General features: G+C 46.9%; 1 protein-coding gene across 3 annotated transcripts; it reads right to left on the bottom strand.

Moving 5' to 3' along the window:
- Positions 1–981: 981 nt before the first annotated feature.
- Positions 982–12,851, bottom strand: ARL14EPL (ADP ribosylation factor like GTPase 14 effector protein like). 3 transcript variants are annotated; one of them, XM_038124698.1, is made up of 4 exons: positions 12,789–12,851; positions 11,655–11,774; positions 2,148–2,287; positions 982–1,790 (listed from the first exon to the last, which is right to left on the bottom strand). In XM_038124698.1, the coding sequence occupies exons 2-4, from the start codon at positions 11,763–11,765 to the stop codon at positions 1,568–1,570; spliced, it is 474 nt and encodes a 157-aa protein (XP_037980626.1). In that variant the 5' UTR covers positions 11,766–11,774; positions 12,789–12,851; the 3' UTR covers positions 982–1,567. The 3 variants fall into 3 exon arrangements, with proteins under 3 accessions (XP_037980626.1, XP_037980624.1, XP_037980625.1); XM_038124696.1 differs by lacking the exon at positions 12,789–12,851 and adding an exon at positions 11,966–12,132; XM_038124697.1 differs by lacking the exon at positions 12,789–12,851 and adding an exon at positions 11,891–12,004.
- Positions 12,852–15,705: the final 2,854 nt, after the last annotated feature.

The raw sequence follows: 15,705 nt of genomic DNA, 5'->3' as shown, positions 1-15,705 counted from the left end.
CCAGGAACTTCCTGGATTGTTTTCCCTCTCTGCTATATTGTATTGACAGTAGGCATCTGGAAAGCTGAAGCTCCCCTAGAGAGGAAGGGCAAGCAATTGTGAGACTGCTTATAGAATATTTGATCTGGCCTTCCCTTCTGTTTGGTGGTCTACAATGCATGCCTACCAGGATATCTGCCTTGTTGTCCTTTTCTCTGTTTCTTGCCCAGAAACACTCAACCCTATTGTCACAATCATTGAGCTTGAGACAGCCAAAACTTCCTAACCTAAATGGCTATGTCCCCACCTCTCCTTCCTCACCCATCCCTTCTGAAAAGTTTACAGCCATCTATCACAGCACTCCAGGCATGCAAGTTGTCCCACCATGTTTCATTGATGGTGACTGTGTCACCATCATGCATTCCCACTGCACAATGGCTTCCAGCTCCTCTAGCTTGTTGCCCATGCTGCCTGCATGATACCAGTTTAAGGTGTCGTTAGCCAAAAGGAACAATAAATCTTTCCAAGGCAGCAAGTCAGAAGGAAATTTTGGTGTTAAGACATTCTTGGGATCTGTTTCCAAGTTTCTTGTATTGGAAGATATCTTTGAGCAAATGGTCTTTTCACAGAGAATAGCCTGTGGTAAGGGAGAAAAGTAGTGCCATGGGACAACCTCCTCAAAAACAAACAAGGACTAGGCCCAAGGAATGATTCCCCCACTAGCAGCATGCTCCTGGAAATCACCTGCAACCATCTGCAGCCTTCTTGCCTTCAAGATCTAGAGGGACCCTCACTCCTCAAAAAGGGTGTGGATGATTATCATGAATGAGAATACCTACCTCATAAGAAGACTGGGTGTAAGTCATTGTATTTAAAACCCGTCATGTCTTACATGAAGAGAAAACTTCTGGAACTAAAGAGATTTTTCTGTCCAGAAAGAAAAATATCCACTCTGTTTAGCCATATAATTAATGACCAGTGGACATTTAATGTGCCAAATGCTGTAAAAAAATAGTGCGGATTGTACGTGTTGGTTTCAGTTTTTCAACCTGGACAGCAAGAAAGAATTGCTGAGACAGAGTTGTGTCCACTCTCCTTTGCTTAATATACAGACAGACATGGAAAGTAGTGACCTAGTTTCAAAGAACAGTGTCATCTCAAATGCCTACTACCTCACCTATACGAGGAATGAATTCATCAGGATCAGAAGACTCTTGGACAAGCCTACACAAAAGAAAGAGCTGTGTCGCACATCTGAGTAATTGAACAAGCAGAGAAATTGGCAAAAAACCCTCATTACTAGTATTGCAGTTCAGCTTCCCAGGGTAAGAAAATTATCTTCCCATAACAGTTCAGATACCTTCAATTTTAGAATGTCAGGATTTAGAAATGATTAACTAGGTCCCTCAGCAATGCTCACAAGGATGAGGAAGAATGAAATACACACTTTTACTTGATAGAGAATGGTAAAATTTGCTAGGTAGGCAGCAATAAAAAAGCACAAGCACATCTGCCATGTGGTGATTTACTTCAATAAAACATGAACTAAAAACAACAATGCTCAGGCACAAAACGTAACACAACGTTATCAGTCAGGGACAAAAAATGGTAGCTCACTGATCACATCCCCAGCTTCAGTCTCAATCGTATCATAAACCCATTTTCTATTGCAGCGACATTCTGGCCCACATTTGTTTGAGTTGCATTTGGGGCAAGGATAGAAGCAACCCAGGCAGTCCATTTCCAGGCAATCACATAAATCTATGCCATTAAAAAGCAACCTGCCATGTTTGTCATACTTCTTCGTAAATCTGTGAAAGAGAACAGAAATTATTTTTAGACAAGGCTTCAATGCATTCAGACACTAAACCAATCACATGTGGAAAACATCTGTACAAGAAGTATTTAGTCTTTAACAAACTCACAGCAAAATGAAATACCAGCATTACATCCTAACTGCAGCAACAGCCATTGGTACTAAAAAATGAATGCATGCCATGCTATATAAAAATTCCCTTAAAGTCACCCAGAAATATCTTGTTTTCCCAATATGGCTTTCAAGAAATCACTCTGCAAAATACATTGCTTTTATTAATTTCATTTAGGTTCAGTGAACAGCCTACCAGCCATTTTTAAAAGTAAATCAGGTAGTAAATTAGAGGTCTTACTTGGACTCATAAAAAAATTTTTGTTTCATCTGTGACATGCATGCTTTCTTTTTCTGCTGTCTAGTTTCAGGATTGAAGTCAGCTACCTGAGGTCCTGGATTTTGAAAGGCTAAGCATTTTAATTGTTTCTCGAGTTTTTGCTATAAATGAACAACAGAAAGTTTGTAATTAGTACAATTGGAAAACATATTTATTAGCTGCCAAGTGTCCTCACTGGCTTCTGAATGACATTAAAATTAATATTCCTGATAATTTATAAGATCATATTGAATGTTTAAAATGTTTTCTTGTCTAACTATTAATCAAGTATTCCTTTTACCGACTGAGCATCCTGACTGGAGATGGAACAATCATGACTCTGAACACGTGACTCTGGTACAGCGGCATGGAGTTTGCAAGTTGCCATGTGAGAGGCAGAATTATGTGTTTTGTTATTCATCTTCATCTAAAATGTAAAAAACAAGTACTATTATGATAAGCATCTCAAATGGATTCATTCTTATTTTCACTGTTCCCTCAGATGCCTAGAAACTATCTATGTCCAAACAATCTGAGGGCAAGAAAAATGTCTGAAGGAGCAACTAGTACTGTAAGGAAACATTTGCACAAGTGAGAAGTATGAGAAAAAAACTCCCAACACAGAAAAAGAAAACAAAGAAGCTCAACTGAGCACGGTTTTCTGAGAAATGAGGATGCATTTTTCTGCCAATTTTATGGAATTCATGTTTACAATTAGTTAAAACTGTTAAATACTTTTGGAAGCTAAAATATTATCTCTGTGTATTTCCATTCCACATAGTCCATATATGTTGACAGATACTTCTAAAGTCACTGCAAACATAAGCATCATGTCAAACAATTTCTCTTTGGACAATGACTTGTAGTAGATAGGGAAAGGCGCTCGGAAGATTTTGGGCTGTTACGGAAAGTTACAGGAATGTCTCTTCCCTAATCCCCTAAGATAAGCCATCACCCTTGGAATGTGTAGCCCCCACTAACATGGCCAGTAACTTTCCACTCTCTACTAACCCAGGAAGTGTTGTAAGACCCCCTCCTGACATAGTGAAGTACCCTAGAGTATATAACCCCACGAGATGAAGCAATAAATGCCTTTTAACTGTCCACCACATTGGTGTTAGCGTCTGTTTCATCGGAACCAGGTCGCACGCCTTTGCAATCAGAAAGGCAACAAGTGGTGCCGAAACCCGGGAAAGGGAAAGAAAAAACTCGGGTGACGGGGTTTCGCCTGGACGAGGACAGCGGCGGCAGCGGCCGGACCGACTACCGTGAGACAAGGGGGACGCCCCTGGGACCCGTGAAAGGCATGAACGCCCTAACGAAGGTCGTAAGTCTGATGCATGAACAATGGGGAATTAAATGTGAATCCAAGAATTTATATCTTGCTATTGCAAGGCTCCTGGAATTGGGCGCGATACAGCGTCCCGTTGATAAATTAAACTCGGAGGTGTGGGGGAACTGTACTGCCGTTCTAGCAGAGGATACTAAGTCCACCGGCAGTGGAAAAAGCCTAAAAGCGTGAGGGAAGGTAGAAGAAGCCCTACGCAAGGCAGTAGAAGAGCAGGAAACTTGGAATGCTGACGGAGGACGCGAGGAACGCCGAAAAAGCGGCCAGCGCGGATGCGTGGGCCGGAGCGGCCCTCCCGCCGCCGTATGGGTTTGAAAATGGCACCGGTGACCCAGGGGAGGGGCGGGGCCCGGAACCACGCGCCGCGACAAATGCGGGAGTGCGAATCCGCGCGAGCGCGCACGCGCGAGAGACCGGCAGAGAGCGCATGCTCAGTCCGGACCTGCCGATCTCCGCGATCGTGCATGCGCAGGGGAGCGAGAGGGGGCGGACACAAGATCGGGAACCACTCCTAATGCTACCCTATAAGGGAGAGATTCCTCCCTGGGGGAGGCAGGGCGAGCCCAGGGGGTGGGAACGGGACCGCCCCCAGGAGGCAGGACGGCGCCACCCCTGGGAGGAGGGGAGGGGCCGGACCCAGGAGGCGGAGAGGGGCCGAACCCGAGGGGAAGGCCGACTCCACCCCCGGAAGGCAGGGCGGGATCGGAGCCCAACAAAACGACATAGCAAACCGGAAGTGCACCAGCAGTCTGCTTCCGACACTGAGTGGAGTGATAGCTCCGCGGCTAGCTCTACGGAGAACTCCGAGTCCGACATGGACTCAGAAACAGAATTAATGAGGTTTTCAGCGAAACCGAGCAAAGCTTTTAACAATGTAGGGAAACAATCACAGTACAAACTCACTGACTGGGGTAAAATAAAGGTTGCATGCGCGGAGTGGACACCAGCAGCCACAATCCACGCGTTCCCGGTATGAGTTACCGGCTCGCAGCGTAATCAAAGGCAGAATTACACCCCGCTAAATACAAAAGAGGTGCAAGCGGTGGTTAAAGCGATTCAGGAAAAGGGGATTAGCTCAGCGGTTGTGTCCACACTGGTGGATGGTCTTTTTAGTAATGACGATATGCTGCCTTTTGATATCTCGCAGGTAACCCGCATGCCTTTGACGGGGCGGGGCTAATTGTATTTCAGCAAGAGTGGTCAGATCACTGCGCAGCTGCGCTAGCCCGAGCTTCAGGGCAGGGACAGCCACTGCACAGGTCCAGCCTGTCCAGACTGCTAGGGAAGCATGATAACGTGGCTACGCCGCAGCAGCAGGCGGCACAGCTCACGGCAGAAGAGGTCAAGGCAACAACTAGAGCAGCTAGAGAGGCTATACGAGCCGTTTCTCGAGTGGTGGACAAACCAGCACCATGGTCTACAATTAAGCAGGGGGAAAGTGAAGGCCTTACACAGTTTGTAGACCGTTTGCAAGCTGCGATCGACTCTTCTACCCTGCCTGCAGCTGCAAGAGGACCTGTGGTGACAGACTGCCTAAGACAGCAGTGTAACACCGTCACCAAAGATATCCTGCGCTCTCTGCCAACAGGGGCCAGCCTGGCTGACATGATCAAGCATGTAGTGAAGGAAGAGCAGTTAACACCTATGCAGGCAGCGGTTCATACCATAACCAATGCCATGGCATGCTTGAGGTGCGGCCAGGCAGGTCATGTCGCAGCAAGCTGTCCCCAGCCAGCACTGCAGCCCGTGGCAGCACCCTCGACCCAACAGCGCCAAAGACCGACCTGCTAGAGCTGTGGGAAGAAGGGTCACGTGGCCAGGGAATGCAGATCCAGGCCCCGGGGAAACGGAAGGGGGAGGGGGCGCGCGGGCCATACTCAGCCTCCTCCCACTGCGAGACGGCCCATCTATCCCAACCCCCAGTGGGGCAGAGGACCCTCATACCCCAGGTTTACGCAGGAAGCAATCAGTTTTACATCCCCACCAGCCATACAGTGGCAGAACTGTGCAGCACCACCAGCGGCACTTACTCACCCTCCAGCGCCACAAACTGCGCCAGTGTCACAGGGTCAGCAGGGGACGTTCCAGAGCGGAACCCCTGGGTGGCCCTGGTCATGAAATTAGGGAAGGAGCCCCTGAGGGTGTGGGGGACATGTCGCCTCTACGGCAGTCAGGACCCTCACGTTTTAGGGCTTCAGTTTTTGGCAGACACAGGATCAGACTGCACGATTTTTCCCCAATCACACTGGCCCAGACATTGGCAAATTAAAGAAGTCCCTCCGGTGAACGGGGTGGGGGGACAATCCAGGGCATGGAAAAGCACCCAGCTGGTGCCTATAACACTTCACACAAAAAAGGGACCAGAACAAACAGTTGCAATTTACCCCTACATTTTGCAAAATTCTCCACCCCTAATAGGAAGGGATGTCCTTGCCATGCTTGAAGTCAGGATCACAAATTTATAATGAGGGCCACTGCCGTACACCCTCTGCTGCCAATCAAATTGACTTGGAAATCATCAGACCCCGTATGGGTCGAGCAGTGGCCCCTGTCAGAGCCTCGAGTGGCAGCATTATTAGAACTAGTTGAACGCGAACTGCAAAAGGGTCACATAGAACCCTCCATAAGCCCATAGAATACCCCTGTGTTTGTAATTCCCAAAAGGTCTGGAGAAGGCTATCGCCTAGTCCACGACCTGAGAAAAGTGAACAAAACAATCCGACCCATAGGTCCAGTTCAGACGTTGCTACCCATGAACTCAGCCATCCCTGAAGGACAGCCATGTGCAGTGTTGGACATTAAAGACTGTTTCTTTTCAATACCCTTGCATCCTGAGGACAGAGAACGATTCGCCTTTTCCGTAGTCTTCCCAAACGGCAAGCGGCCTAACCTGCGTTTCCAGTGGAAAGTGTTACCCCAAGGCATAGTAGACAGCCCAACCATTTGCCAGATCACCGTGGACAGAGCACTGACGCCAGTCCGACACTCCTATCCCACCGCAACCATCATCCAGTACATGGACGACATCCTAGTCTCAGCACCATCGGCAAGCCAAGTAGATCACCTGGTATCCACAATCACAGAGATCCTCCAGGCCAACGGCTTCGAGATTGCGAGCGTAAAGATCAAGAGAGGACCCTGCGTCACCTTCCTGGGAGTGAGGATCACAAGCGCCTACGTGACACCCCCCAAGGTGAAGGTCCACCGAGACATCAAGACGCTCCACGACGTGCAATGCCTGGTAGGATCGCTGCAGTGGCTTTGCAACATCGTCCTGATTCCTCCCGAGGTCATGGACTCTTTGTATGACCTCCTGAAAGGAAAGCACCCCTGGGAACCCAAGAACCTAACACCGCAAGCAGCGAGCTCCCTCAACTTCATTGAACAGCAGATGTCCACTGGCACACTTGCCAGATGGAACCCAGCGATGCCCCTGGACTTATACGTGCATTTCACGCCAAAGGGGGGAGTGCGAGCACTAGCCCAAGGACCTTCTGAAAAGGCCCAACTGATCCAATGGGTAGTCCTTGGAAGACCTGCTCGTGCATTTTCCCCAGGAGTAGAATGCATCGCTAACCTCATCATGAAAGGCAGGAAACTCGCCTTGAAACACCTAGGGACTGAGCCAAGAAGAATCCATGTTCCTTTCCGCAAGCAGACGACCACAGAGTCAACCACAATCTCGGAGCACCTGGCCCTTGCTCTCACCGGCTTCGGAGGAGAAATCTCCTACTCCACCAAGCCACCTTGGACTCAGTTGCTGACCATAGTCAACATAGACATGCCGGCAAAGGTCATGGACAGGCCACAGCCAGGACCAACAGTCTTCACAGACGCTTCCTCCACGACTTCTACCGTGACAGCAGTGTGGCAGACAGGAGAGCAATAGCATTGCATCAAAGCATGTGACCCCACACTGTCAGTGAAGCAACTGGAAGCAGCAGCAGTAGTCTTGGCGTGCGGACTCTTCCAAGACGAGCACCTCAACATCGTAACAGACTCTATATTCGTGGCAAGGCTCTGCCTAGCCATGGCAGGACCAGGTGTGTCAACATCATAAGCAGCCCTAATGCTGGAAGAAGCACTCTCCTCACGACAGAGCACCATATCCGTTATTCACGTCAACAGTCACAACCCAGTCAAAGGTTACTTCCAGACCGGCAATGACAAGGCAGACGCCGCAGCAAAAGGCGTCTGGACGTTGCAGGAAGCTCGTCAACTGCACGAGTCCCTCCACATCGGACCCAAAGCACTGGCAAAGAGATGCGGAATCACGACAGCAGATGCAAAACATGTAGTGGCTACCTGTCCTCACTGCCAGAAGTCACCCCTGTGGACCAGTGGGGTCAACCCAAGAGGTCTCAAGCCCTCAGAAATCTGGCAGTCGGACTTCACCTTGTGTCAACTGCTGAAGCCTTGAGCATAGCTTGCAGTGACAGTGGACACGTTCAGCGGAACGATCGTAGCCACACAGCATCACAAAACTAACTCTAAAGCCACAATTCAGCACTGGCTAACAGCCATAGCGTGGCTTGGTATCCCCAAGCAGATCAAAACAGACAATGGTTCCAATTTCACTTCTAAACCAGTGCAAGAATTCGCCTCCAAATGGGGGATCACATTAGTGCAAGGTATCCCATATAACAGCACTGGGCAGGCCATAGTTGAGCGAGCAAATCAAACCCTGAAAACCAGGATAGAGGTGTTGGCAAAAGCAGAAGGCTTTACCAACTCCATTCCCTCAGGAGAGCAAGCACGTATACTAGCAACCGCGTTGTTAGCATTGAATCAATTCCCTAGAGGAAATGAAGCAAACTGTCCCGTTCAAAAACACTGAGCCTCCCGAGCGCTAGAGGAGGACCCGCAGGTTGTAATTAAAAATGAGCTAGGCGATTGGAACGGGGCTGGAGGTTGATGCTCACGGGACGAGGGTACGCAGCTGTCAAAAAGGACGGCAAAATCAGGTGGTGTCCACTTAAGTCAATCAAACCTGACCTTCACAATGAGCAGGATGAGACTAATGTGAATTGTGAGTTTCTGTTTACAGGACATGCTGAAGGGGCGTCCACGTAACACGTACATGCCCCTTCCAGAGGAACGAGACACACCACCAAGCCGTCAGACAGCACCCGAGAAACCCGCACGGGTGAGACCCAAGCATCAACGATATGTCTGTGCGATTTTGCTGTTGGGGCTTGTTGCCAGAGGACAAGCCAGCCCAGACCACTACCCACATCAGCCATTCAGGTGGGTCTTACGACACCTTACCAGCGACAAGGTGCTCAAAGACATCACCACATCGAACACCCCATCCTTCGTGCTTCGTATTACCGATCTATTTCCAGGACAACCAAAGGTAGACCCCTATTCCCCACACTCCACACACATGTACCTATCCTACTAGTGCCCAGCTTCAAACCCAGGAAAAGGTTACTGTAATTACCCTGGGTGGGGATACTGTGGGTACTGGGGCTGCGAAACCATAGTTACAGATACCAGGCCGTCAGGGCCTGGGTGGGACCCACAAGAGCCCGACAAGTTCCTACAGTTCACCTGGGCACCCGCAGGTTGCAAAACACCCCTCTTTGTACCCGGAAACTTCCATCGAAACAGCCATAAAATCCCTAGAATTCAGAAATGCACACACTATAACATGACAGTCTTGCAGCCTGATCACCCTAGTTGGGCAGTGGGCAAAGCATGGACAGTGGTCCTTCAAGGGTCGAAAGAGTGGGTGAACGTGCGAATTACCAGGCTCCAACCATCGGCATCCCAAGCGGTTGGACCCAACAAGGTGATTAAAAGCACGCAGACAGGGAGAAACATGACCTACCCCAAAGCCTTGCCCACAAAGGTCACCGACGTCCCAACCGGCGAAGCGGAAGCCTTCCACGTAGGCCGTCCAGCCGAATCGGACTCAGACCCAATCCTTCGCATGCTAGAAGCTACCTTTCTATCCCTGAACGAATCTAACCCTAACCTAACCGATTCCTGCTGGCTTTGTTATGATGTCAAACCCCCTTTCTATGAAGGAGTTGCTTTAAACACTCCATTCAGTTACTCCACAGCTGATGCACCTCACCAGTGCAGATGGGACACACCCCGCAGAGGTATTACCCTAAGTCAAGTTACAGGTCGAGGCAGATGCTTTGGAAATGCAGCCCTAGCCAAGCGAAAAGGCAATGTCTGCACGAAAGTTGTAAAGCCCAGCCGGAAAAACAGTAAGTGGGTAGTCCCATCCGCGTCTGGGATGTGGGTTTGTCAGAGATCTGGAGTAGGTCCTTGTGTATTTCTTCCCAAATTCAATGATTCTAACGACTTCTGTGTCCAAGTTCTGATTGTTCCTAGGGTCCTGTACCACTCAGACGAAGAGGTGTATAACCTTTTTGAGGAACCCAGCCGGCTCCACAAAAGAGAAATAATGACAAGTATAACTATCGCAATGCTGCTCGGCCTAGGAGCAGCTGGAACAGCGACAGGTGTCTCAGCCCTAGCGATGCAACATCAAGGTCTGTCTCAGCTACAGATGACCATTGAGGAGGACTTGCAGAGGATTGAGAAATCCATTTCCTACCTAGAGAAGTCAGTCTCCTCGCTCTCAGAAGTGGTCCTGCAGAACAGGCGAGGACTGGACCTCCTGTTCATGCAGCAAGGAGGCCTGTGCGCCACCTTGAAAGAGAAATGCTGCTTCTACGCGGACCACACTGGAGTCGTCAGAGACTCCATGGCAGAACTCCGAAACAGACTGGCTCAGAGACAGAAAGACAGGGAAGCTCAGCAGGGCTGGTTCGAATCCTGGTTCAACCGATCACCATGGTTAACCACCCTAATTTCTACTTTGGTAGGCCCATTGGCAATGCTACTTTTAGCTATTACCTTTGGACCATGCCTGCTGAACAAACTAGTCTCATTCGTTCAAACCCGCCTAAAACGGACTAACATCCTGTTCGTAGGCCAACATCAAATGCTGTGAATTCATCAGGGAACACTGCCAGTCACAAGACTTCCTAAACTTGCCTGGCAAATCTTACTCAGTTTTCCAAACCCTTTTTCCCTTGTCAAAGCCCCAACCTTCTGCCTATGTATATAATTACCTCATTCTTTTGTGAAAGAGGGGGGGGAGATGTAGTAGGTAGGGAAAGGTGCTCGGAAGATTTCGGGCTGTTACGGAAAGTTACAGGAATGTCTCTTCCCTAATCCCCTAAGATAAGCCATCACCCTTGGAATGTGTAGCCCCCACTAACATGGCCAGTAACTTTCCACTCTCTACTAACCCAGGAAGTGTTGTAAGACCCCCTCCTGACATAGTGAAGTACGCTAGAGTATATAACCCCACGAGATGAAGCAATAAATGCCTTTTAACCGTCCACCACATTGGTGTTAGCGTCTTGTTACTGGCCCGAGCGACCGTGAGGATTAGGTCGCCGTGCTGTTTCATCGGAACCAGGTCGCACGCCTTTGCAATCAGAAAGGCAACAATGACTGTAAGCTTTGACCATACACTTGTCATTCATTATGTAAAGGCACAAAAATACATACAAATTTATATTTTTCTCCTGTTATGCAAATAGAGCTACCTTGCTATCTCTCAGCTTCCTCAGAAGGTGTCGTTCCTATCAGAGTTTACAGTGATTTTCTACAAAAAATTGAAAACTTTCGCTGTTTCTCAGGGGAAAGCAGTGACCATTCAGCCCAGTCTGGTGACACAGTGATTCAGGAATGTCCACGCACTTGAGTGCACTTTTTTCCCAAGGTAGTGATGCTGCGCATCTTCAGCTACATTCTCCTAAAAACATACAGGGCAATCTCATGCACCTTATTCAGACATGTCTGCTTTGGACTCTGGGGTAGATTTTCAGCATCATCACCATTCATGATCATAAATAATGCAATTTGAAGCTGCAAAAGAATAATAAGGTATGGTGATATTCCTTCCTCTAAGACTACTCTTCTGTTTCCCTACTTACTCAGAATTGCTCTCAGCCCTCTAAATCACTGCACCACAAACTTAATCCATTTCACCCATGTTCTTGTTACTGATATTTCCCTCTTAACTCCAGCTCTTTATTTTTGTAATGAGTGAACAAATTGAAGGCAATTTAAAGTATCATGATAATAAAATAGTACTGGAGAAGTCATACCGAAATTCTGTGTCTTATTGAGCAGTCCTCAGCAGGAGACACATCTTTTTCTGCAGATGTTTCCTGGGAAGAATAGCTTTTCTTGCAGTTTTCTTCCAGGAGATCACTCATTTGACCACCCTTGTGAAATAAGCATATATTTGTTAAACATATACAACAGTACAAACAGACTTTTAAATTAACGTTTTAAGTTAAGCAGGTGATATCCACATAAGGCTTTTACTTATTCTTCTTACTCAGCAGCAAATGCAGAACAAAATTGTTCTGTCGAGCAGTAACAAGCTCGATTTTAAAACGGTATTAAATAATACCACGAGTACAAAAGCTGTGTCACCAAAGCCCCTCCTCAGTTCGCTGCGCAGACGCCGGAAAACCGCAGGAACCGCAGGCGTTGAAACGACGCAGAGCTCGGGAGCGCTGCTGCCGCCACGCGCGCAGTGCCCGCGCCAGCCCGCAGGTGGCGCTGCTGCCCCAGCCGCGCGCCCCGCGCCTGTCGCGGCATTCCCTGCGGATCCACCGTGTTCCTCCCGGAGGTTGCAACCAGCGGAATAAACGTAAGCTGCTTGGCTTTTGAATCTCACTCCTTTTGCAAAGACTTTTGTCAATAAAAGAGAATGTGGGCGTTTTAGGTTTAATAGGAAAAAGGGCATCACTCACTCTGCTAACAAAGTACCCACGGAGGTCTGCGGGTTTTTTGAGTCTATCCTACAAATGCCATCCATCACCTCTCTGCCATCAACATAGGCTCAGCATGGATATTAGCTACCTCTTGCCAACCTTATGCAGATACTTTTTATGCAATATATACAGTACCACTGCCTCAGACTTTAACCCCAAACACAACCAGAAATAATTTAAGATTTCTGGAGTTCCTCCAACCCTTCCCCACATGCTACCCAGTCTCTCTCATCACCTCTCAAAGGTAGCACAGTAGCCTCTATCAGTTTACTCTGTACTTCAGGACTGTTGCCCTAGCCCTGCCCCAGAAAAGATCTTCATTTAACCACTGCCGAAGGACCAGCACCTCTCTAAGATAAGGAGGAGTCCAAGACTTAGGTTTCCTTTCTTGCAGCCACTTCCTCCCGGGTGACGGGCAAAGTGAGAATGGGAACCACAAGGGTGACTTTGTATTACCTGGAGGGGATGCCTTTTAGAGAGGTGAAACAGCCTTCAGCCAGTTTCAGAGGGAGGTTCTTGTTCTCTTCAGTAACCTGAAGAATGACAGATATTACACTGTTCACAATGGGAGGCCTGACAGCAATTGTTTTAGTTCTGAGACTTGAGTACCCTTTTAGGGTTAGAAAAGGAATTCTATTACCTGGCAATTAATATCTGCTGGATAGGGGAGCCTGCTTTCCTACTGGAAATTTGTTAGCAGTCCACAACTGAATAAAGAATGAAGGGCAGAACTCGAAGGCAAATATTGCTCCAGTTGGAGTCCTGGCAAGGCTTTGCTTCCTACATTTCCTTTTGAGTCCAACCATACATCTAGCACTGTTAAAGCTCTTTATGAGTATGCATGATTGTCATCCATGCCTGTTTTTTTCACAGTACACCAGGATCAGGAGCAGAAAAGCCAGCAGCTACCAGCAGCTACCATCAGCAGCTACCAGTCTCTAAGCATGGACAGCTTCCACGTGTCCTGTGGCAATGTAAAAATTTGACAGTTATCTAGAACCAAACACACAAAATCAGAGACCTCATTTTAAATACTAACAGAAAAGAGCAAGCGTCTTGTTCCACAGGTGTGTTTCAAATGCCCTTGCACCTCAGCAAAAATATCCTACGCAGAGAATGTAGCAGACTTCTGCCTCCACATACAAATATTTTAAGTAGATAATGTTGAATTTAAATCTTCAAGAGAGATAATAAAAAATGAAAAACAAAGCGAGCAGGACTGATTATCTTCCACAGTGTGTTCTGAGGATAATGAGGGAGACACAGACACTCATTATGAAGTCTGCAGAACCTAATTATACAAAGGAAAGTATTCTTGGTCCTGAAATGGATGGTTTTCTTCTACTATTTTTAGTTTGATTGTAGTGATAATCTAGGGGCAATGCATTGAACACTGTTCTCTTCCATAAAAATTTCAACTCTGAGGATAACTACCAATTGCACTCTTCCTCCACCAAAATCTGTGTTCTCTCATGCTTTTCTGGAGGTGATCACCCACAGCTGAACATCCCATTGTGGCTACAGTGTATGGCTAAGAACTGTCAATTTCAGCACGGAGCCTTGAAACAGTTGACCAGGTGAAAAGCAGAGTAAGGGAGGAAGAAAATCAGAGGCTGTGTTATATTTAGAGTATTATCCATGACATAAATGTTTCTGCTCAGAGAACAATTTCAGAAGCTGTTGGGATTTGGAAGGAATTACATTTGTTTACTATTCTCATACAAGAAATATTTTCCTATATCTGTTTTTTTAAGAATTTACTATTTCTGTTTATGATCCCTGCAGATTACACAGCTTCATGTTTCATCTGGTGTGAAATGTGGTGACCAGCTTTCCAGGTACTTCAGGCTGTTTGATCTCAGCAGCCTAAAGCTGGTGTCTCTGCAGGGATTGCCAGAGTGAATCCACATTGTTTTCAAGTAGTATTTGTTTGTGCCATTAGAGATGCTCTGGCTGAGATATGTGAGATATGTTCATCACCTTCACCAGGGCAAGATGAGATGCTGCCCCTATGCTTTTAATCCCCCTGTGCACACACAGATTAGACAGACCTACTGCAACAGCCCCAAATTCCTCAAAGTTTTGCTCTGCAGAGATGTCTCTGAGCTCAGGAACCAGAATGTGCCAATTTTGTGGCACATTCAAGTACACATCTTGGAATTTCTATAGGACATCTGATGCCAGCCAAATTAAGAATGGGAATAAATTAATCTTTCTCAGATCAACTATGGACTGAACTGTAAAACTGTGGAAAGACCACTTGGCATCTACTCTGTACCTTCTCTCACAGCCATAAATGTGCATGTGTGTTCAGAGGACAGCCTTAAAGCCAGGTAGGAAACACAGTCTAGATGAAGAAATAGATCTCATCTCTTGTAACTCAGCTGATTTACCAGAACCCAGACAAACGTGGTGACAGCACAATGGCCTACTCTTTAACAGGGGTGTGGAGGAGCAAATACATCCCTCTCCAAGTAAAATAACACAAATTCTCATGAATTCTCCCTCCCAAACCCAGACACTTTCTGATGCATCTGGAAGTAAGGGCTCTTGTAGCTGAAGTTAAACAGTTAACTATAAAATCATGTGCAATTTCTGGTTGTCATGCAATAGACAGAATAGATCTGCCAGGTACTTACCTACCTGCTGAAAACCTGTGGTTCTGAAGGGTATATGTTCAGTTCAGAGCAGACAGCAAGAGAGCAAGGAGGGTCTCTGTAATCTTAAACTGTACCTACCAAAGAGAGGAGGCGACTGGCACAGCCTGGATTTACTGCTGCACAATTCCTCTGATACTGGAAGTATGACATCAGCCCCAGAGAGACTGAAAGAGAAGACAAATAATCAAAATACTGCTCCCCAGAGAAGCAGGCTGAAGACAGTGCCAGGTAACTGTCTTAAAGGACCTCACACTTTCTCATTAATTATGGCTTTTACATAGTACTGAGCACACATAGTGGGAATAAAGAGATTGCATAAACTGGGATGAGAGTCATAATTTCTAATTTGCATCTGTGAACAACACAGCAAATATATTTCCTAGAGTTTTTTTTTTTTTTCTTCAGGTAAGAAAAGAAAAATACCCTGTAACAAACTACTGCATTTTTTATTTAAACATATTTTAAAGTGATACATTTTAGGATGTGGATGTAGGAAATAAATAAGTTACCATTTTAGATAAAATATTCTTGATTCTACACACTGTTTGCAGAAGTCAAAAACAAATATGCTCTCCAAATCCTGAAGTGCAACCCAGTGTGTCAGCTTGCTACCTTTCAAGTTTATTTGTTGCACTACTGCAGACAACTCAGCCTTCTCCTGATACCTTCAGATGCCAATTTTCAGCATGCTGTAATCATTAATGGCTTTTATT

This window comes from Motacilla alba, chromosome Z, assembly GCF_015832195.1.
Source record: "Motacilla alba alba isolate MOTALB_02 chromosome Z, Motacilla_alba_V1.0_pri, whole genome shotgun sequence".
Classification (NCBI taxonomy): Eukaryota; Metazoa; Chordata; class Aves; order Passeriformes; family Motacillidae; genus Motacilla; species Motacilla alba.
Note: the sequence above shows the minus strand (reverse complement) of the source record. Positions and strands in the feature narration are given on the sequence as shown.